The sequence below is a fragment of the Platalea leucorodia genome (assembly GCF_965183815.1).
Source record: "Platalea leucorodia genome assembly, chromosome: Z".
Lineage (NCBI taxonomy): Eukaryota > Metazoa > Chordata > Aves > Pelecaniformes > Threskiornithidae > Platalea > Platalea leucorodia.
Window position 1 is genome coordinate 24,466,061 of NC_138858.1, and position 21,498 is coordinate 24,487,558.

At 40.3% G+C, this 21,498-nt stretch overlaps 1 protein-coding gene across 1 annotated transcript in view; it reads right to left on the reverse strand.

Moving 5' to 3' along the window:
- Positions 1-19,923: 19,923 nt before the first annotated feature.
- Positions 19,924-21,498, reverse strand: part of LOC309602088 (uncharacterized protein) — a gene marked incomplete at its 3' end in the record, with an annotated part of 17,095 nt that continues 15,520 nt past the window's right edge. Inside the window, exon 13 of the mRNA XM_082335393.1 lies at positions 19,924-20,127. Coding sequence (XP_082191519.1) covers positions 19,924-20,127 — 204 coding nt within the window. The remainder of the gene's footprint in view (positions 20,128-21,498) is intronic.

Consider the following 21,498-nt stretch of genomic DNA (forward strand, 5'->3'; position numbering starts at 1 on the left):
TTCCTAAAATATTAAAAATGGGCATTGAAACTTTATTATTATCGCTGGCCAACACCTGTAGCAAAAATGATGCCTCTCTAGATTCCTTCCTCATGATAACAAAGGTGTTTCAGTTGCTGATACAATTTTCCTGTTATTTAATTATGTACAACATTAAAATGGAAAGTTGCATCAAAGTGTAAAGATACTGCTGACTTCATTAAAAAGAAGGCAGTTTTGGTTTTGTGCAGAAACGTTATGATAAGAAGGTCGAATCTAACATAAAAATAAAGGATAATAAATTTAGGCAGCAGCAGAACTAGAATTTTCAGAAGCAAAATTTTAGACGTAAGAGAATAAATCTCTCAATCATTTCTCGCGTTGAGTGTCTCACTCAGGATTTTATCCCAGAGCTTATCGTCTAACTGGTATGACGATACCTGATTTTGAGACATTACACATTTTATATTGGCTTTTTCTCTTCTGATTTAGGCTAGTTAGCCTCAAAGGAGAAATTTTGGCTGAGGGAGGTTGTTCAGTTTGTTACATAAAACAAATAATGACTTTATTTGTAAAATATTGCTGTATGTCATAAAAATAAAAATCAACAAGATGTCTAAGAAAATAAGAGAGACCTAATACTCTTTTATGGACTTAATGAAAAAGAATTGCCTCAGTTTAAAAGAAAGTACAAGCAAGTATCATTTTGTTCTTGATGTTTAATTAGATTTGGCTGTTGCACAGTTTTACCAATAATTGGATAATATCATGAGTTCAGGCTAGTGAATTCTGAAATGGTTCTGCCAGTGTTTGAAAACTTCTTGTATGTGACTTGGAAATTGGTACCTCAGTGTAAGCAACAGCACACCTTTGGATAATATATGATTCTTTTGAGATGCCTTTAGTACACCTAAAAGAGCCTTCAGAATGGAGAGTAGTTTAAAGTAACATTTCTGTACTCACTTTTAATCAGATTGTTACTAGAGAACCTGAATCTTACTAAATTGCAAATACAGGTTGAGCATGAAGGTTACAAGTTCCTCTCATGTCTTTTCCTAAGTACTGGCTGTGCCTTGTTTTCTGGTAGCAGTTATGCCTCTGTGAACCCTCTTTATCTGTGTTGTGGCTACTTACACCTTGAAATGTTTCATGTTTGCAAGCACTTTGTTGATTCTGCTGGCAGAAAAGGAGGGAGTGAATCTAAATAACCACTTGACTTTTCCCCAAGCACAAAGTAGAACTCCTGTATGTGTAACCTGTATTTATTAACAGCATTTTATGGCTACGATTTTTCATGCTAAAATACAGAGCCCAAGGTTAGTTATTTAAGTGAAGGTGATTTTCAGAGAATGAGGAACTATTGAGCTCAATGAGAGCCATTGTTAAGGGAGCTGAAATATCATACTATGGTAACTTGCCTAATATCTAAAAATTTTTATCCTCCTCTTACTGGCCATTTTTTGTCTAAAGCATTTTACAGAATGGATAACAACGATAAGAATATCCTTCTCTACATGTGAAAAAGTGAGACCTAGAGAAGGTGAGTATTTTGGCGACTGTCAAATAATGAGTCTCTCAGATTTGAAAATGTAAGCAAGGACACCTGTCTCCTTATGCCATACTTATTGGGGATGGTGACATCTCCATTTTCTTCAGAAAACCTGTATTCAAGTGCTGTAAATGATTTAGTTTTGGAGAAAAAAAAAAAAAAGGAGGAATAATGTTGAGCCCGAAAACTAGAAGATATTTGGTATGACTGCAGGAGATGTGAATATGAATAGGGAGAGATCAGTAACATGATATTAAAATTTTCCTTCATGGGAAGAACTGTATAGCTGTAACTTTTCATCAGAAAACACAAATATGAACGCATCATTTATTATATACACAAAAATATAAAATTAGGGTCAGTATTTACTGTCTATTATAAAAAGAAGCATATAAAGTACTGGAGTAATTTTCATAGGGGGGCAGCAGCAATATTTCAGATTCTTTTATGCTGACTAGTACAATTTCAGTGACCAAAATGCCCAAAAGGAATTGCTATGAATAGAATGATTTACTTTGCATGCTCTCTGCCACATTCAACGTGTACACCAACATGTGTTCAAGTCCATCCCTACTTTGAGAGCACTTGAGCAAATGCTCTGCTGATTAAAGAGCCTTAAATTCTAAGCCCTGTAATTCATTGCTTTTGGCACTGAATTTTCTTCTAACAAAGAAGCTGATGAGCTTGGGTGAAGAGAGTTGGGGCCCATTATGCTGGCCATTACAGACACAAGTGCTATTAGTTTCACAGGTCTTAGGTGCTGGTGCTGTTGTGGTTGCCGGTGAGGGACTAGATCATCAGTTTCAGAAAAAAAAAAATGTCCCTGACATGGAGAGAAATAATATCTGTTTCAAATACATTTCACAAGGACACGGTGATTAAGTTACACTAGGAAACACAGGGCACAAAGTACATTTTGTTTTTAATTATATATGCACAGTCCACTGAGAACATAAAGAAGATAATGAGATACTATCTAGATAATCTTTTCTACAACACTGATTTATGTGCAACAACTTACTGTGGCTCACAGTCTGCAGTTTGTGTCTTGGATTTAAGATCTAGAAAAGTTGTTCTGTCCGTCCCCTTGCAGACTGTTCCTTCTGCATTAGCATCAGGGAGCTCCATGCCATCTCCTTATCTGCTGCCAGGAAATTGGTCACTGAGGGCACATGAGGGACAAGCTGCACTTCCACAGCTCTGCTGGTTTATCTTGCCGTAGCCTGAGCTGGTTAGCAGCTGTTGTTATAGTCTGCCCAACTTCAGCCCTGTGGTTGTGGCCTGGAGGAAACTCTTGCGTGGGATAAAATGGCTCATTTGCAGTTGAGCCTACTCTAAGCTGTGGGAGCCTCAAGCATCTCAAGAGATTTCAGAGATTTTTAGGTATATAACCGCAGCAAGTTTTCATTGAACTGCATATTCTTAGAGGTATATAACCTGGGTAATTGTAGGTGTACCTTCATGAGAACAGCAGAAAGGACATTTCAAAACAAAATTTCTCTCTGCCAAATTTCAAATCTTACTCTAAAGCATGGATACCAGATGTTTTTAATTATTGAAATAATATGTACAATACCTTACTTTGATTTCAGAAGCAGCCAAAATAATTCAGCTGAAATTTTCCTCACCAAAAGCAGCCTGTGGAGTATATTCAGCATGGAGAGTTTCAGCTCAAACAGTTACAGTTTGGCAAATTCAAAAGCAATTTAAAACAGGTAATCATAATAGGAAGTGTTGGGCAACCTAAATCGCAGGCAGGTCTGCAAGCCCAAACTATAATTTACCGCATGCAGAAAGTAACTTGTAAGTGTAAGATGATAATTTATAAAAGTAGGTGGAGGAAGAGTTTCTTGCTATGGTTTGTCAGAGTTGGTACTGGTTAAAATGCTTTAATATTTTTAATGTTGACATATATTTTTAGTTGGAGCTCTAGATTTCAATAACTTGATTTTTTTTTCCAACATTTACTTCATCAGATGTTTTTGTATCGTTAGATTTTGGTCAGTGGTAGGACTTGTTGAAAAATTCCCTAAGACTTTACACTGAAATATTAGTGGAGAAAATTATTGATTTATTTTAATTGAAATGCTTACAGAAATATTCCTTTCCATAAAAAGCAGAATTTTTATAGAATGGTCGGGTTTAGAGCTACGTTTTACTCTAAGGTGCAGAAGATGAGTTTTCAGGTGTCTGTTGTATGGCAGTGAATCTTCAGCAGGGACTCACTGATACAGGTCTGCTAGAAGTCAGTGGAGCTATGTTAAGTGAGCTATCAAGTCAGCTTGCATTAACAGCATAAATGAACTGTGAGGATCATCAAATATTTAAATGTCTGCTAAGGTAGCTTTCTGGTTATCTTTAAAAAGAGAAAATACTGTGTTTTGTGTAAGGGATACATTTACTTCAGCCATCATATTATTTAACTGATACGTTTTAGTACTATCTCTAGGTTCTCAATTAGACCTGAAATCTCACACTGTGGGAGGAGCGGTAAAGCAAAGGCCTGAAAGACACAGAGATACTCCGTCTCAGCTAAGGAACCTATCAAGGCCGTTATTTCAAACAAGCAATGGTATGCTCAAAGATGAAATTAAGAAGTTAGAACTGTCTCCCAGAAGCGAACCCACAAGACAAGACATCAAAGCCAGAATTGGCAGTTACTAGTGAGAACAACTATTGACAAGGCTGCTGCTGCAAGTTAAATGGGCTAGATATCCATGTGGCTTCTCCTCTATGTCCAGCGCTTGGAGATGTGGATGAAAGGATGTCAGGCTGACAGATGCAAATGTAGATGTCACACACTAAGGAAGGAGCTAAGGGCAGGAAAGCAACTTGCCAAATGACAACAATGTGTACTTCACTGCAAGATGTGTTGAAACTAAAAGCGGGATGACACTTGAGTGAGTAGTAACTATAGGAGTAAACAGGAAGGTGACTCTAATCTTCAACTTCAGAGTTAATCCTTCCTTGATAGTGAAAACTGATATCATGGTGTTTTAACTTTTAAAAGTGGAAACATGAAAAGATATCACCAGGAGTACGAACTAGAGTAAATGAGATATTGGTAAGAAAAGTGTGTGTTTATAAACAGGATATAAATAAGAGATTGAGGTTAATAATATGTATTGCTGTGGGAAGATGGAGGAAGGGAATACAACTTTATTGAAACACTTGTTTTGTTTCCAGATATATAATAAGATCTTTAATCTTATATATCCTGGTGTAATGTAATATATCAGATAACCTTCTCCAGTTGTTCCAGGGGCACTGAATCATAACAGCTCTGGGTTGTCCAGTGTGATTAAAGGAAGGTAGAAATAGTTCTGTTCCTGCTGCCAAAAATCTTGCTGAGATTTTATTGGTGGAATTTGTGGTGCTGAACAAGAATGCCATGCCAAGTGGTCTGCTGCAGGAAGACAAGTACCCTTACTGAGTTATTTCATAGAATGTTTTCCCAAGACAGTCACGGCAAATTAAAAATAAATTAATTCTGAAATCCGTGGTCTCTTCTTGTTTGGACTCCCTTAGTAAGTTTGTACCTCTTTTGCTTATTTGTCTGATGGATGCATATTTCAAATTTCTTTTTAAATTCTTCCTATTTCTGAGGTTAGATAGTTATACTGCTAATTAAACCAAAATAAGGTCTTCATATGCTTCACCCAGTGGATGTAATCTTCTTCAATTTTCAAGTATACTTGTATTACAGACCAAGCTCCATGATTTAGTTGTCCAGTTTTACATTATAAGGAGATACATAGTTTAATGGTATATTTTTAAAAACCAGATTTAGGTTAGCCTGTAATTTGGGGCTGTGTTTTAGTACCACCATTGTAATTGCTATATAGATTATTTAAACGCATTTCAGACAGACAGCCTAAGATTATGAATAGTTAGATTTCTGTATTGCTATTGCAGTAGTTATTTCAAAAGTATCACTGAAACTGTGATTCTACCATGCTTCAAAAGTATGGAGATGTTAATAAGCAGCAATTACGAAAGATTGCTATTAGCTGTTCACAATGTAAATATTTCTTCATGATGCTGACATGTGAATGCCTGTAAAAGATGAGTGCTCCATTCTGCTTTTCAGCATGCACACAAAGGTTTGCCAGGTATATCTGAAAAACCAGCTCTCTTTTCCAGTCTAAGCAACAGTAATAGCCTTTCAGTCTGTCATGCTATGTGCATATATTTGTGCTATGAATTGAGAAATTAGTCTTGCAGAGTTTTTCCTGTTGGTTTGGCTGAACTGAACAATGCTTTGTCGGGAGCGGGGCGGGATAGCAGGTACCAGAGGCATGATCCTGCTCCCATTTTAGTCAACAAGAATTTTGCCACAGAAATAGAGGCTGGGTAAGGCCTCTTGTGTCAAAAAGTTCAGTCCTGGTAAGTAGCTTCTTATCCTATAGTTAAGAAAGCAACTCATAAAGATACTGTATATCAGCAGAGATTTATAAATACAGGCTTTAGTAATACGCAAACCAGACAGGCAAATCTGCATGAGAACATTTCAAGTTGTGAGCTCAGACTTCTTATGCCTCAGACATCTCTCTTGCAAGCCTCACTTCAGACAAAGGGTGATTGTCCTAGACAGAGTGCAATGTAAATGCTACTGGACTTTCCAGTGCCCTAAATGACATGTTTAATGGCAATTTGGGCAATCCTGCAGCATTGTGCCATGGAGACAGTCCTGACACAGGCGAAGATCCCATAGGGAAAAGAAGAAAGGAGGTGGTCATGTAATTGAAGACTATATCATAAAGCACAGTCACCAGTGGGTGTAATTATGGTTGAACGTAATTATGCACCTCTTAACCTTATGTACCTTAATTATAGCACCTCCTAACTCTTTGAGTGCTTGCCTTGGAACTCAGTCTGGTGTAGCTCTGGTGGCCTACGAAACACACCACGGTTGTATCAGCTGCGACCCTGTGACAGTTACTTGGTTAATGCAAGCATCAGTGGTTTTTCTGTGTGTGTTTAAGCTAGTTAGTCAAGAAATTTGGCAGCAGACTTTGAAGAAAGTGAAGCTGTTACTGAGGGCTTTGGCTGTCTTGTGTTTCTGCGGAATGAGAGCTATTCAGGAGGGCTCAGGGTAGCAGCTAGGGAGCCCAGGAATCTTGGAAGCTCCTTGGAGCGTCTGGAGCAGATAGCATCATTTTGGAAATTGTCCAAACTGAGCGTCAGAGCAAAACAGAGTGCCTAGCAGCTGCAGTACCTCCTGCCGGAGTCACGTGCCATGACAGTTCCCTCCAGCACTCTCCACCTGGATGATCTTCACCACTCTTGCCCCTGCCTACCTTTCTTTGTGGGAAAAACTCTGAGTCTTCTCTGAAGCGAGCCATGGTAACATGTGTGTCTCGTGTGCAAACATCTGTGTTGGAAGGAAGCTGTCCACCCATCTAGGTCTATGTCATCATGGTGAAAGCAGTTCCACCCACAGCGATGTTTTGCCCTTAGTGGAAGAATTTGGCCTAACCCTCACGCTCGTTTGAAAACACTTAACAGCGGTAGGCAGGGAGACAGACTATGACAAATGATGATATAATCTTTCGTCTCAACAGTATTTTGATGAAGAATAACAGCAACTTTGGATTTCAGTGTCTTTAAGAAAAATTCCTGCATTGACTAAGTAAAAGAAAATTACTTGCCATCTTAAAGAGTCCTGAAAATCCAGATACATGAGAAACAGCTGTAAAACAATACACAGCTTAAAGCAAAAAAACCCCAGTATTTAGCTGACAAAGTGAAAGATCACCTAGTGCTGTTGAATCTTGCTACCTTTTGATGGAGGTGGGAGGTACAAAGAAGCTTTATTTGCCCTGCTGTGCAGTGACTAGGCTGTGTGACAACACGTAAGTAACAAGACACTGCAAAGGGAACAGGCTGGGGGCGATGGATGCACTAGCGAGTAGGACTCACACAAAAGACATCCCCAGGGACACAGCTTCATTTCAGGTGGCACCAGCTGGAGCTTGGCTCTATTGCCCAGCCCTGCCCATAGGCAGCCCACAGTCTCACGAGGCCCTGAAAGAATAGTATGAGATAAGCAGAGGTAATTAGTATCAATTTTTTTTTAATTACAATATGTGTTTAGAAATTGTCAAAATCCACTAGTAAACCAAGAAATCTACTACAAAACTTTACCTACTATCTTACCCTAACTGACTTCAGAGCATTCATCAGTTTCTTCTGAAAGCAAATCTCTTTCTGCTAAATAACCATAGCCAAAACCTTTCAGGCTGTATCCAGCCAAATGTTAATGTTGTTAGAAGCAGTAATAATTATGCAAGCAGTCAATTCACTGGTCACCAAAGGTGAGTTCTGTATTCAACCTGAGTACAAGCAGGCTATTGTGTTTTTAGCGAAGATGTATGAAATTATATATCGGAAACCACAATTCCCTTCTGACTCCTCTGTAGGTAACGGAGATGTTGCTGGGGAAGCTAAGAGACCTTCGATGGCTTTTGCAATGTTGCAGAAACTGATGCAGATCACGGTGTACGAACTGATGCACTTGCTGCCTGCATGGAGGATTCGTGGTGTGCGTTAGTGGCTGGGTCGCACTGCTCTGACGAGCATCTCATTGCCTGTTGCATTTCATTCAGACAGTTGCAGTGTAATAAGAACAACACTGGTACCTAGATTTCCCAGTATGGCTGCTGTACGGCATGTCTGTTCAGGTTTCTTCCTCTCTATTATCTTGAGATTTGTTACTATAATGACTCCTTTCCCCTCCCCCTCTTCTGCAAACTTTATTGAGCCATCACTGCCAGCTTCTCTTCTCGCTAGTGCCCTTTCTCTTGACTCCGAATTAATTAAGGGTGAAACTGGAACAGTGACTCATAGCAAAGGAGGAGAGTTTCTTATTAGTAATAAGCACAGAAGGCCACAGGAACCCGCTGTTCCCCGGCTCAGACAATGCCTTCCTTTTGTGTGTCATTCCCACATTGATCATGTTAACTGATGCCTCTTCAGACACTAGCTGCTGTATTGATGAGTCTGAATTGGACGGTTTCACTATTTGGGAGCTTTGGAGGAGCCAATCTCCAAAAAGGTGAAAGTGCTAATTATATTGGTAATTACTTTAAAGCTCTTATCCTACTTTTGCCAGTGTCCATTTCCATGGTAACGGGAACAGGTACAGCAGCATTCAGCCGAGCGGCTCAGAGCTCTTGGCTGCATCAGCAGTGGATAAGATATTATACAAACTGCGCGTACAGATTTTCCAAGACTCCAGAGATTTCTTTGCCACAGATCTAACTTAAAATATCAAAAAGCTATCCTAAAAATGAGATTCCCTCTTTGTGAGCAGTATAGGCTTTTTTAAAGCTTTGATTTTACCCTTAGGTGAGCTGGCAGGTCTTCTAAAGGCTGGGCTGCAGCCAGAGTCCTCAGGAAATTCTGTCTGACTCAGCAAGTATTTTTTTTTCTGCAGCCTCCTGGGCTGAGAACAGCAGCTTTGCCACTTCCTGACTCTTGGGCCTTGTCTGCTAGGCAAATTTAAAAAAAGACATTCCCACCAGTGCTTTGAGCGTGTCTGAAATTGTAAACAGACTGTATTTGGAGTGGTTTATGTCACTGACTTACAGTCAGCACTAAAGTTACTTAGGCTGCCATCAGCTGCAGCAACTTCCAGATATTTAGGCTTTCAGCACATAACTGTAGTATTTCCCCACATGTTGCAAATGTGAATCGTTCACATTTTCTTTATGAAGCAGCAACAATTCCAGACTGTTGTGGCTGGTTATGCATGCACTCAGCAAAGCCAAGCGTGACATTTCCGTGCTCGGGAGTGAAAGTTCTGAAGTGATCTGAGTGGAGTTGTGGGCAAGAGAAAATCTTAAGGTATCCTACTTTCTGCCTGGGTGAGCTTCAGAGCTCAAAACAAGCTCCAACATGAGCACTTCAACAGGGAGAGCCAAATGTTTGGCTTTACAGATCGGTGTCTTCATAGGGTGTTTTAAAAAAATGATATCATAATGCAATAAGGATCATAAGGATTCTGTAGTATCGATTCCTTTCCCGTGCTTCTGGAAATATTAACATCTAGAATATTTTTTTTTTCTGCAATTAGCACTGATGCATTGTAAAAGAAAATTCTTTGTTAGCTAACACATTTCTTTTTCATTAATCTACATAAAGTTTATTCAATTCTGCAATTGATACTAAATTTCACTCTTGAGCAAGTCTGCTGTCTATAGTGAGATTATACCTATCCTTTTTATTTAAAAGAAATAAATAAGAACAAGAGATAAGTCATAGATAAATAATATATGGTGCCTTAGAATTTAAGGGGGAACTGGGTGATCATCAATTTTGAAGATCGGGGCACTTACTTTGATTACTTATGTCAGAATGTAGGACCTTAAATATTTGCATTTGTTTTATTTATTTCCTTTTATTCTTGCCATTGCTTTTATGACACAGGATCAGTTTTCTAATTCTACATATCTAAAATAAGTGACAGTTAATATTTGGGCATGTTTTATCTTCCCTAATTTCAGGCAATGAAAGATTGATTTAAGTTCATAGGGCTTTTTCCACGCTAAGAGATACCTCACAACTTTATAAGCTATACTGTCCTCTACCCACCAAAACCTTTAATGTACTAGCAAGGGATAAAACTCAAAGTGACAGGTCTACCATTTCTAGACAAGAAAATAAAAAGTGGTTTTGATGGCTAGCAAACTTGGGGGCAGGGGAAGGAGAAGGAATTGTTGATAATAACATTCATACAGTGCTGCTGTTATTTTACTGACAAGTGACATGGTTACTAACCACAACTAGTCCCTGTACTGGGAAAGGGAAAGACGAACTCTCTTCTTGGGATGTTTATGCTGTATAGCCCTCTTGCTTTCCTGGATCCTCGCACTTACTGAAACAAACCACGTTACTGAGTATCAGAGTTCAATAGCGTCTTTACACGGAGACAGCAGTATGAGACTAAGACATCTTGTGCCATCCTCTTGTCTTCATTCGGCTTCTTATTATTTTAGTAATGTCCTTACACCTGGGGTTGAAGGGCGATCATGTTACTCCTGTGTTTTCTATGTGGTTGCACATTAGCTACAGATTGCTTTGTCGTGTGGGACGTGTGTCTGACAAATGTTCCAGCCCTGTGGGAGCTGGACTAAAGCAGAGGAGGTATCTCACTCGCTTGTCTCTGTCATAATGAAGAAATCTTCTGGGAAGAGAAACATGGGAAAACCAATTCTTTATAAATCTCCACAGCTGCCAAGACAAAAAGGCTCCTCTGCATCGGAGCAGACCAGCTACAGAGCCTGATGTCCCATCTCCCAAAAACTCAGAGAGTTCTCTGCAATTGGAAAACAAGCAAGCTAAATGAGAGCATATGATGTTATTTTACATCCTGGCAGAGAGATGGCTGTCATCCAAATTTCCCTCACAGAGAAATTTAGCAGAAGTTTTGGACCCAGCATCTACGGTAAACCGGGGATAGCATACATAAAAATGTCTACATAAAGAAATAGCAGAGTTAAGGATGTTTACCCTAATTGGGTTACACAGAAACAACAATGATCTGAAACTGAAAAACTGAAAGAAAAGCTGTTCTGAATATACAATAACATGCTCTGCTCCTCCTCAGCTGCATTCTGCAGAGCGGGCAAACAACTGGCATCTGAAGATGGGAATCGGACACAGCAAGCCTGCAGCTGGGTCGGAGAAATGGATGGTTGATCTGGTTCGTCTGACACTTAAAATTTATATGCAGAATATTTAATAATTTGATTGACTTAATTCTAAGTCTCTGTATTTGAAAGCAGAACTCATGAAGCAGAAGTAGAGGAGACCGAAGGAAAAAAGTGGTAAAGCAGGAGGGAGAGGAGAGAGAATCGTGTGAAAAGCAAATACAGATGTGCTTTAGTGAAGAGGAAAAGCTTATGGGACAGGAGGTGGGAGAAGGTGGGACCTGTTCCTAGCACATCATGCAAACGCCTCAAATCAGCACTTTGGAGAACTGTTTCCATATATTGGTGCTCATGTTTATGTCCACTTTGTGGAAACAAAGCGATAAATGCTATTAGGACTGATCACAGATGAGAGAGATCCTGCTCTGCCCACACTGCAGCTCCTATCCCACTGAAATGCGTTTCCCATGTTTGGATTTGCCTTCATTTGTACTTCCAGTAATGAGGCCCTGGAGCTGTATTGTACTGATGACAAAGCCATTCACCTGGACTGCTTCTGCCCTTGACTTTGTCCCCACATAATTTCATTTATTCCCTTTGTGCTTCCTTGGCTATGTGGCTTTTTGCACCTTTTAGAGGAAGCTGTGCAACCACCTGTTCTTATTGGCAGGCTAAATTGGCAAAATATTTGTTTCTCATAGGCCTGAGGCTGGCTTACAGGGAAGAAAACAGCAAAACATGACCATATTGTGCCCTTCACCACCCCTGAGCAACGAAGTGCAGCATCACAGGCTTTTGTAAGGCAGGTGGCATGCCAAAGTCCACACAAGGTCTGTGCCAGCCCCAGAAGTTTTAAATGGCTAAAGAAAACACGTATGATCATTTTTTTGCCGTTCTGCCAGTGAGCTATTATCATACTGTTTAGATGTCACAAGCCTGCAAGTGTAGAAACATATCTGGTTTATCAAGGTGAACTGCCTTTTAGTTTGATTTATCTGTTCTTGTTTCCCTGATAGGTGTAAGCAGTTTGTGGTTTGCCTGGGGCCTTCAGCAGCGAGGAGGGGGGCAGCACGGCAGCTCCACTGTTGGCCAGCAGTTCTGGAGGACTTGTTCATCAGATCCCAGAAGCTGAAGGTACGGCTATTTCTGTCCCCCTGCGGGCGGTCACACTCTGCTGGTCACATCACCGCGGCCACCAGACAGCCCTGCCGACAGAAGCGGCGGCTGGACTTGGCGTGTGGCTGCAGCCCAGCCCCGTGCTGGGTAACCAAGCTGCTTCTGTCAGTCACGTTTCCTGCGGCGGTTCAGCCGATATTGGAACACGGTCAAGAAGAGTTCAACGGCTTCGATAGGTTCCTCTCACACTACAGCACCTATTGTTGGTATTACAACGGCGTACCGAGTGCCGCAAATACTAAATAAGGGAGGTTCCCTCTCCCGGGTTGCGTACCATCCAAAGCCGGAGGGATTACGGCGCTCCTGCTACGCGTGGTCTGTGGCAGACAGGGGTGCAGAGTTCAGAGCTTCTAAATCCTAGATCAGCGAATTAACAAGATTATCCTTTCACTCTGAAAACAAGATTGAGAGAGATTGTGATAACAGCAGGCCACCCGAAAACTAAGTTACATTAAATTGCCCAGGACTGTGAAACATTTAGATTTTATATTTGCATGTATATTTAAGAAAAAAAAAAACACAACTCTGATGGTAAAGAATAAAAGTGCCACCTTGATCAGATACAGTCACATGTCAGTTGCAAGGCTGTTTGAAAGTTATACTACTGACATGTCTTTTATTTTTAATAGCTCCCATGACATTATGAATACTTTCATAATTAAAATAACTTCTTCCATGAAAGAGCAGATGTCCCAGTACTTAAATACACAGTGCTGCCATGCTGAAGTGTTCTGCTTAATGGCATGAGAAGCAGTACTTTGTCCTGATCAACAGCTCTGCTGACGTCCGAGATGCCACTGAGAGCCATAACAGGTGGGTCTTCCATAAACAAGAGTTTTAATGGCCCGGGTTTCTTATGAAGGGCTGGGTGCATGCAGTGCCACAGAGCCATTCCCAGCATTGGGCACTTAGGCTGGTCTCCAAATTTCTATTATAAACTCTTTCCTGACGTTTACAGCCTGTCTATATGAAAGATTGCTTTACGCACAAGCAGTACGAGATGAAGCCAGGCCAAAATAATGAATTGTCTCAGGGAAAGCAAAAGTCACAGACAAACCTTACATTTAAAATCTGTCTTTGGCAAAGAAGTCCATAACTCAAAGGAAAACTTCAGCCGATCTCTCACAAAAATCCAGCCACACACTCTCCCTAGCTTCTTTTGCAGCAGAGGTGGTCCTCCCCTGTTCCTTCCCCTTCACCACCTTTTCCAACAGACCCATTTCTTTCTTCCTTACCATATTGCGACCTGCAGCCTCTGTATTTTTAGGGTCTGCTGAGGATGGAGCAATGGAGTGGTCCCTCTGAGATCAGGTTCTTGCAGGTGTAAAAAAGTCACAGCACATGCATGCCTTTGAGTGGTACAGGGACGCCCGTAGGGTCTGGCCTCCATCCCGCTCCTCCCCACGCACTTTGCTCAAGCCACGGCAGCGCTTCAGCATGATGGCAGAGCTGTCAAGGCTCCTCTCCTCACCCCAGAGCATGGTGGATGGGTATCTGTTAACATCCTACAACAGCGTACCCTCCTGGTTGCCTGGCGTGCGTGGCGGGGGGGACATACCCTGCCACGTGACAACTCGCATACCCGCTGTGGGGCCAAAAGCAACTGTCCCCTGTCACACAGCTGGAGGTGTGCTCAGCATGTGGTGGAGATCATGAAGGGTTTGGTCATGTCAGATTTAAATTCAGTACGTGCCATGGAAGGAGCTTTGTCCATGTGTCCCTCCAGTGCCTCCTTAAAAGGCGCTGCTGGCCTGACCGGGTCTCAGAGTGCTTCATCTCAGCTCTAGACACCGATTTCTGAGTACAACGGTGGCTGTGCCCAGGAGCTGCCAGGACTGCATAGCATGGCCGTCAGGGGGGAGGGGAGAAAAGATGACCTAATTGTAGATGTGTGTGCTTGAAACTTGTGTGTTAAGGATATGAGCAGTGGAAAAACTATCTTTAACATGTTTGCAGGACTGGATCTGCACTCCCATCAGTATTTGTCATATTGAGAAAGAACATCCAGGCTATCCAGTAAAATTAAATAATAATAATAACAACAACAACAACAACAACAACAACAACAACAATCCATCTTAGCCCAGTTCTGTGGTACTGCATTGCTGGATCATTTAGCTTATTAGCATGACTTGCATTTACAGCAAAACTCAGGCAGACCAGGAGGATGAGGGAAAGCAGAGCCATACTGATGGTTAATGGTCATCTCCCAGTGTTAGATATTCCCAAATTAAGGAGCTCCCACTTTCCCATTGAAATCCTTTTTTAGGTGTTTAAATTCACATTTATATTGTATTATTCCATTAATTTTTCCTTCCTGTTTATAATCTGCCTGTATGAAATCTACTGTAGATTGAAATCAGCAATACACAATATCTAGACTGCCTTAGGAATGTCCTTATTCCAGGAAGGGATTTTATAGGTTTGCAAATCATCCTACTGCCCTCAGCACATTGCTGCACATGTCGCAGGATCGGGCTCCAGCAGACTAGCTGTCAAACATCCGTCCTCCCCTTGGGCTCTTTCACGCCTCTGTCACTGCCTGTTGGCTAACAACAAGAATAAATGTCGCTTGTGTGCTATGCTGTGCCCCACGCCTTAGTCGGGGCCAAAGCGCAAACCTCACAGCCTGGGTCAGGAGCAGGGAGAAAATGCCTGTTGCTTTCCTTATCCCGTGGTGCCGGAGGCTCTGACTGTGCAGCGGCACTGAGTCACTCCTGCTCCCGGCAGCCGGGATCCCTCTGCCCGCTCCATCCCAGGAACACAATTAACCTAGGGTATGAATCGTGGTGTCGGCTGTCCTCCTCCAGTCTGGAGTCCAGAGGCTCCTCTTGCCGTTACAATGCTCTGTGCATGAAGCCTGACCGCGCTGGAGGATTGGAAAAGTTTCCTTTTGTTTTTTCACAGGGTGTTTTAGCTTTGAAAACTGTGAATCTACAGAAAAAGGAGTGTGCAGATTCTGCTCCTGCAGCCAAGTCTTTGCGCCAAATTTCGTGATATAGCATATATACCTTTAAAGTCTCACCTCATTATGCTCATTATAGAACTATTTGCATGGGGAGACTTTGATTCTGCATGACTGGATAAACCATTGGCATGAAATGTCTTTTCTTCTTTTCCAAACCATTGTTACACATGGTATTAACACTGAATCTTAAATTACCCTACATATTTGTCTGACAATTCTGTATTGTGTTTTGGTCTAAACATGCCTTAATGTCAGTCTTTTTTTGCTTTCAGTTCACTTGTTAAATTCTCTCTGCCTGGAAAATGGCATATGAACACTGGGGAGAAAAGCTTTAGTTCTTTTAAAGAAATAATTGATTTAAAACAGAAGATTTTTAGAGCTGAACGCATATACCAGGACCAAAGTTTGGTGGGAATTTGGTAAGACATTGCTCTTAGCTATCAAATTAAAATAAATTAAAATATGTTTCTAAAATTACCTAGGACAAGGACGTACAGCCAAGATTCACAATAAATTCCTACAACAAGAATGTTTAGTAACAAGCAATGGGGTAGGGCTATTACAAATAGGCAGAGCACTAAAAATATACATTTACCAGTTTGACTTTGGAAAATCCACATCCTCCTGAGTATTTTAGAAAAACAAAACATCAACAGGCCTAAGAGTTCCGTCAGCTCAAGAAAATCCTATAGCCACTTCAGGTCAGCCTATTTTAATTATGTATTCAGACTATTCTGCTTATCTGATTGGCTATTTGCTAATTGAATGCTCATTTTTAGCTCACCCCTTCCACGAGGTCTGTTTCTCCTCAAAAGCAGCAAAATACACCAGTGACATGTAATGTGGTGAGAACACGGGCAATAATCCTGGGTGTTTATCACTGTGTTTTGCTTAATTTCTCAGGCCTTTGCAAAAGTCTGCTATTTTTTCTTGGAGGCTAAGTGCAGCATCACCGGTGGAGGTTATGGTGGAAACAATACAATCCCACTTAGCAGTTAATCAAGCAGAAAAATGGTTTAGAAAAAAGAATTCTCAGTGAACAAAGACAGAGGAGTAATAGTAATGGTGACCTGTCTCCCTTGCGCTGCAGTCCTTCCTGAACTGAAGGCTGAGAAGTAGTAAACCATTGATACATATATTTCAAGCCAATAAATACTGGAATTTATTTGTAAGTGAGTTTTCAATATTTTAATGGAGCTGAATGATTGAGAAAAAGATTATAGTATCTCTTTTAAATCTGTGATAATGCCACAGCATAACAATGCCATTCCTTAAAGCATTTTCCACAAGTGACACATGGAATGACTACCGTACAGGCTTCAGATTTGGAACAGAAATGTACCTGTTTATTGTCATCTTAAAACCTGGTTTCCCATGTCCTAAACAGTTCTTTCTAAATAACCTATGAAATCAGATTACTTATAATTACAAAAAAATCCCTTACTTGTTCTGCTTTCTTTCTTCTGCTGATCAGAAAAGGAATTCCTGTTTTTACCATATTACCTAAGTTGCGTTAGCATACATGCCGTAAACCTGGACTTCAGCCAATGTGAAAGAATTATCTTTGAATTTCTTCAGATAAGACATTGTTCAAATGGTACATGCATCCAGAAAAAAATTATACTGGAGAAAATAGTACTGGATCTTGGGTAAGAAAACCAACAAATGCAATGGAATTAATTAATTGCCTCTGCCTCTTTTAGCATATCATTTAGCACCCCTAACGCCTGAATGATTAGCCTGTATTTTACAGTCAAAAAGCATCACACAGAAGAACTCTAAACAAATGTAATTGTACTTTCACTGTATTATGCATAGCTTTATTACGCTGAAAAAGCACATTCCTTCACCATCCTAGCCTAAAGAAAATCAGTGCTTTACAAACTAAACATCCATTTCCAGTAAGAGATCTAAATGAGTCTGTCTTTTTCCAACTAGTAATAGGGTTTAGAGATTATTAATATTTATTGCATAGATTCTTATTACTATAATTCTTCATTTAATTTGAGGTCTAAGTCAGCAGGAAATTCCCAGCACTAACAGGTGCTCCTCAAAATCTCAGGAGCGTGGTTTAAATGAGAAAACCCAGCATGCATTTTTCGAAACAAAATCTTAAGTGCTGGAAAACATAAGATAAAATTATTTAAATCTCATGTTTGATATAAAAAGCTACACTAATGATAGTTTAAGGCATATTGGTTTTGTGTTTTCTGGATGAAGACTAATGTAATACTCATAACAGTGAATTTATTTTGTAACTGAAAACATTTTTAACCAGGATTTCGGAAAATATGAGAATCTTCTGATGATTTTATGTCAGTCAGAGAGTAGGCCAGTCTATCACCTTTCTCATAGGAAGCTATCTGCGTTGGAAGGGTAGTTGTTTCTTAATGCGATCTGGCTGCCATTTTTAGAACTGTTTTTTGAGAACATTTTTAAGAGAAAGTAATGTGGACTTACAGTAGAAGTCTGTCTTTGACCGTCGTTCTAGTGTGTTTAGCAGAACCGGTAGCTTTTAAACTTCTGCCTTTGCCTCTCTTTCCCTATGCTGTCAAGCTGCTGCAGGGCAGTAACCGCTTTCTATACTCACTTGACACATGTAAAGCTTTCTCTTTCACTTTTTGTAAAATAACAGTCTGTACTGTAGATAAACAGAAGACTGACCTCGTACAACAATATCGTTAGAAATGCTATCTTTTTACTCAGGCTAGCTTTGTGTATTCTATAAATACACACATAGGAATTTTGTCTTGTGTTTCTTTACTATGGGACATCCCACCTGGAAAACAATGGTGGTATATTGTAGAAAAAGAAGAAGGGGACGGACTATATTTACGTGTGATTAAATCACGCTCATTTTTTCACTGCTGTGTTTACTTTGTCCTTTGGTAACTGAAATCTGAAATCTGTGCAAAAATATCTGAGTGTGGGAGAGGGAAACAGGAAAGGATTTCTGTGTGTTATTATTCCCCAAACAGCACAAGGAATTCATTTTAACTTAGGTTTGTGTTATGTAAACTGCCATCAATGGAAATGGGAGACTTAAAAGACAAATGTAGACTGTTCCAGGTCATTTTTTAACTGCAGTGTGACTTGTCCACTCTTTTAATATTTTTATCAACTAAGTTTAACAAGTGCTGGTAGTATGTCAAAGCAGAGTATGCATAAAAGATGGATTTTACAATGGTATCAGCTACATAGCATTAGCAGCCTTCTTCAAAAAGATACTGTTCTTTAAAAAAGGCGTAACAGTCAGCTTCAATATATATGAAAATGTTCCTTAAAAAACAAACCAGACAAAAAAAAGAAAAGGAATATTTCCACACTTTTTTGTTTAAAAACAAGCAGTGAATAAGTGCCTCCCTATATTTAAAAAAAATTATTTTTTGCTCTGTTTAAAATTTAATTAATCAGACAGCAAAGCTCACATGAACTGAAACTCCATTTTTCATTATTCAGTAGCCAAGTAAGGAGAAATGAAAAAAGTACACAAAACATAAAAAATGACAAGTGTAACTATCTATATATACTTACAAAATGTTTAGTACTTCAGTCACCTAAAAGCCTGCAAGTTACATAAAAAAAATAGTTGTGTGCAATATGATTCATTTGGATGTCTCAGCTTTGTACTTCAGCAAACAGAAATGATATTTAACACCTGACTCATTAATTTCAAGCATTAGAGAACAACTAAAATATATCCCAGGTTAATTCTTTAAACTGGGCACTGGATTAACAAAGAATATTCTGAGTATATCTTACTAACTACGAGCACAACATCGTTAATTTAGATGGGTTGTGTTTGCTGTGCTATGGCACTGACACAGTTGATTCCTCCCACATCTGTGATGAGAATTATCAAGTGGGATAAATTAACAGAGTCCTAGGGCCTCCATTGTAACTGTCCTTTTTGTGAGCAAGAAATCCAACCCAGATCAGAGGAAGTATTTAGGAATCTTACTTCACCTAAAACAAATGGAATTAAATGCAAAAATACGCTTATTGGATCTAGGTTCTAGCCTTTTATTCAAAAGTCTCTATTACATATTCAGTCTTTAATCCTCAAGTGGCTGTAAACAACCACAAGGCTCTGGCAGAGCAGTGTAAGGCTGAAAACGGGAAAGTACTGAAATCCCATTTAGATCTTTTGCCAGAAGTTCCAGAGACTTGATGTTACGTATGCATTTATTTCACTAAGTGGAGTGTGATATTTGCATAGGTCTGGGGTTTTCTTTTTGGAGTGATGCACTGGGCTGAGAGTTGCTATTTTATTACCTCTCCATCTCTTCTGTCCTCTCCTTACCCTTCCCTCCTCTCTATCCCTTCATTTACTAACCTCCCTCTCCTTTGTAGTCTTCTTCACCCACAGACTTAATGACTTCTCCCTTCTCCCAGTCCTTTGTTTGTCTTTACCTCATTTTCCATCAGACCATCACTTCTGCTCTTCAATAAAGTCATAAGAGAAAAAAGCAAATTACCTTGAAGAGAGAGACAGACTAGTTGATGAAAGGGTAGTATGACTGTTGCCACTGCAGTAAGAAAACAGACATGGCAGCTTTCTGCCTAGCATGGTGTTCACCCTAATTGCACTTCCCTGCTTATGCTGCTGAATGATTTTGCAGAGTGCCTGTATTTTCCCAGCCATATGTGACTATGCTAATTTTGAAAATTAGTTCACCTCCTTTCATTTCCTTTTTCAACTGCTTCTCCGTGATCCCAAGGCTTTGAGAAGACCACTGGATATCCTTCTGCTCTATTTGATAATATCTATTTTCACTTAGCTCCTTCATCTCTTCACAGTTCTACATTAATTTGAGAGTACATAGTAACTGCTCACATCCATTTCCTCTGTAGTCACCAACAGGTATTACTTCCGAAGTATTACTCCTCATGTTTCTCAGTGTCAGCAGCTCCTCCCTACACGGTAGCCTTCTTCATCACATCTTTACTTGCATTTCTTTCCTAAAGAATCCTTCCCACAGTTTTCAGAGTGCTGATCCTTCCTTTACAAGAGAACTAACATCTGCTTTTTCTTCTTAATTTCCAGAAGCCTGTATACACAGGCAGCATGACTGGAATTTGCCAGTACTTTTATCTACTTCACACATAAGAAAGTAAAGCAACTGTTGGGGCACCTGCATGATATTCAGATGTGGTAGAAGTGGCCTCTTCTCCAACTCATTCCACCATGGTCTGCCTGGACTTACTTTCCACTTCCCAAGGCAGCACTCTTCTTCGCCTGGGACCGAAACACCTCTGTTTATCACTCTATTTTTCACCCCTCAAAGGACGGTCCTCCTCTGAAGGTCAGCTGAACTATTTCATTCAGCTCCAGGACAAGAGGAAGTTTGTCAGTATTCAGTAGTGGCTAAACACTCCCCTTTTTATTGCAGTCCCATAAATAGAAGACAGAATGGAGCACTGCACTCCAGGTGATTTCCCTCTTCACGCAATCATTATAGGAAGAAAGAATTCATAGGACATTTCCTAGACATGGTGGAACAGAAGCAGTCTAATCTCCTCTGGAAGCATAGTCCCATATGAGCAGGAAGGCATCGCTTTCAATGTTGGAATGAGAGACAAGAAAGCTGTAAAATGATAATTTTGGCATCTTAAATTCAATTTTTATTCCCCTAGAAAATGCTTCGAGTTTCCAGGGAAGCCTGGTTATTCAAAATTTCAGTAGCTAACAGTGGCTCGTGCCTCTTTTTTATTGGTGAGGGGTGATGGCAGAGAGCTTTGCCTTGTTTGCTCCAGTACTGAGATTTTCAGGACTTCTCCCTTCTAAGCTCAATCAGTTGAGGGGGAGGTGAGGAAAGAGAAAATGTGTGTGGTGGGGGAGGAGAGCACGGGAAAGAAAGGAATGTTTTCCACTGAACATCTGAGAGCGAGTAAACTATTATATTTGCTGAGAAATCATTATTTTCAACCAGCTCTGAGCAGCAGGACAAGTGTGGCAAGTTGTCTATGGCAGCCAGAGATAGATGTGGTCCTCATTTCAACAAGGTCTGAGCTCCTTCCACATTGCACTGTATAAGGGGAGGGTTTGTCACGAGGGTCTGTAAGTGCTCTCTGAAGCTCTGTATCTGATTTCTGCGGAGCAAGGAGGTGAAAAGAGCTTGCAGTGCTGTGTCGTGAGTCCCCAGCGTTGTAATGAGGAAGGAGAATTCAGG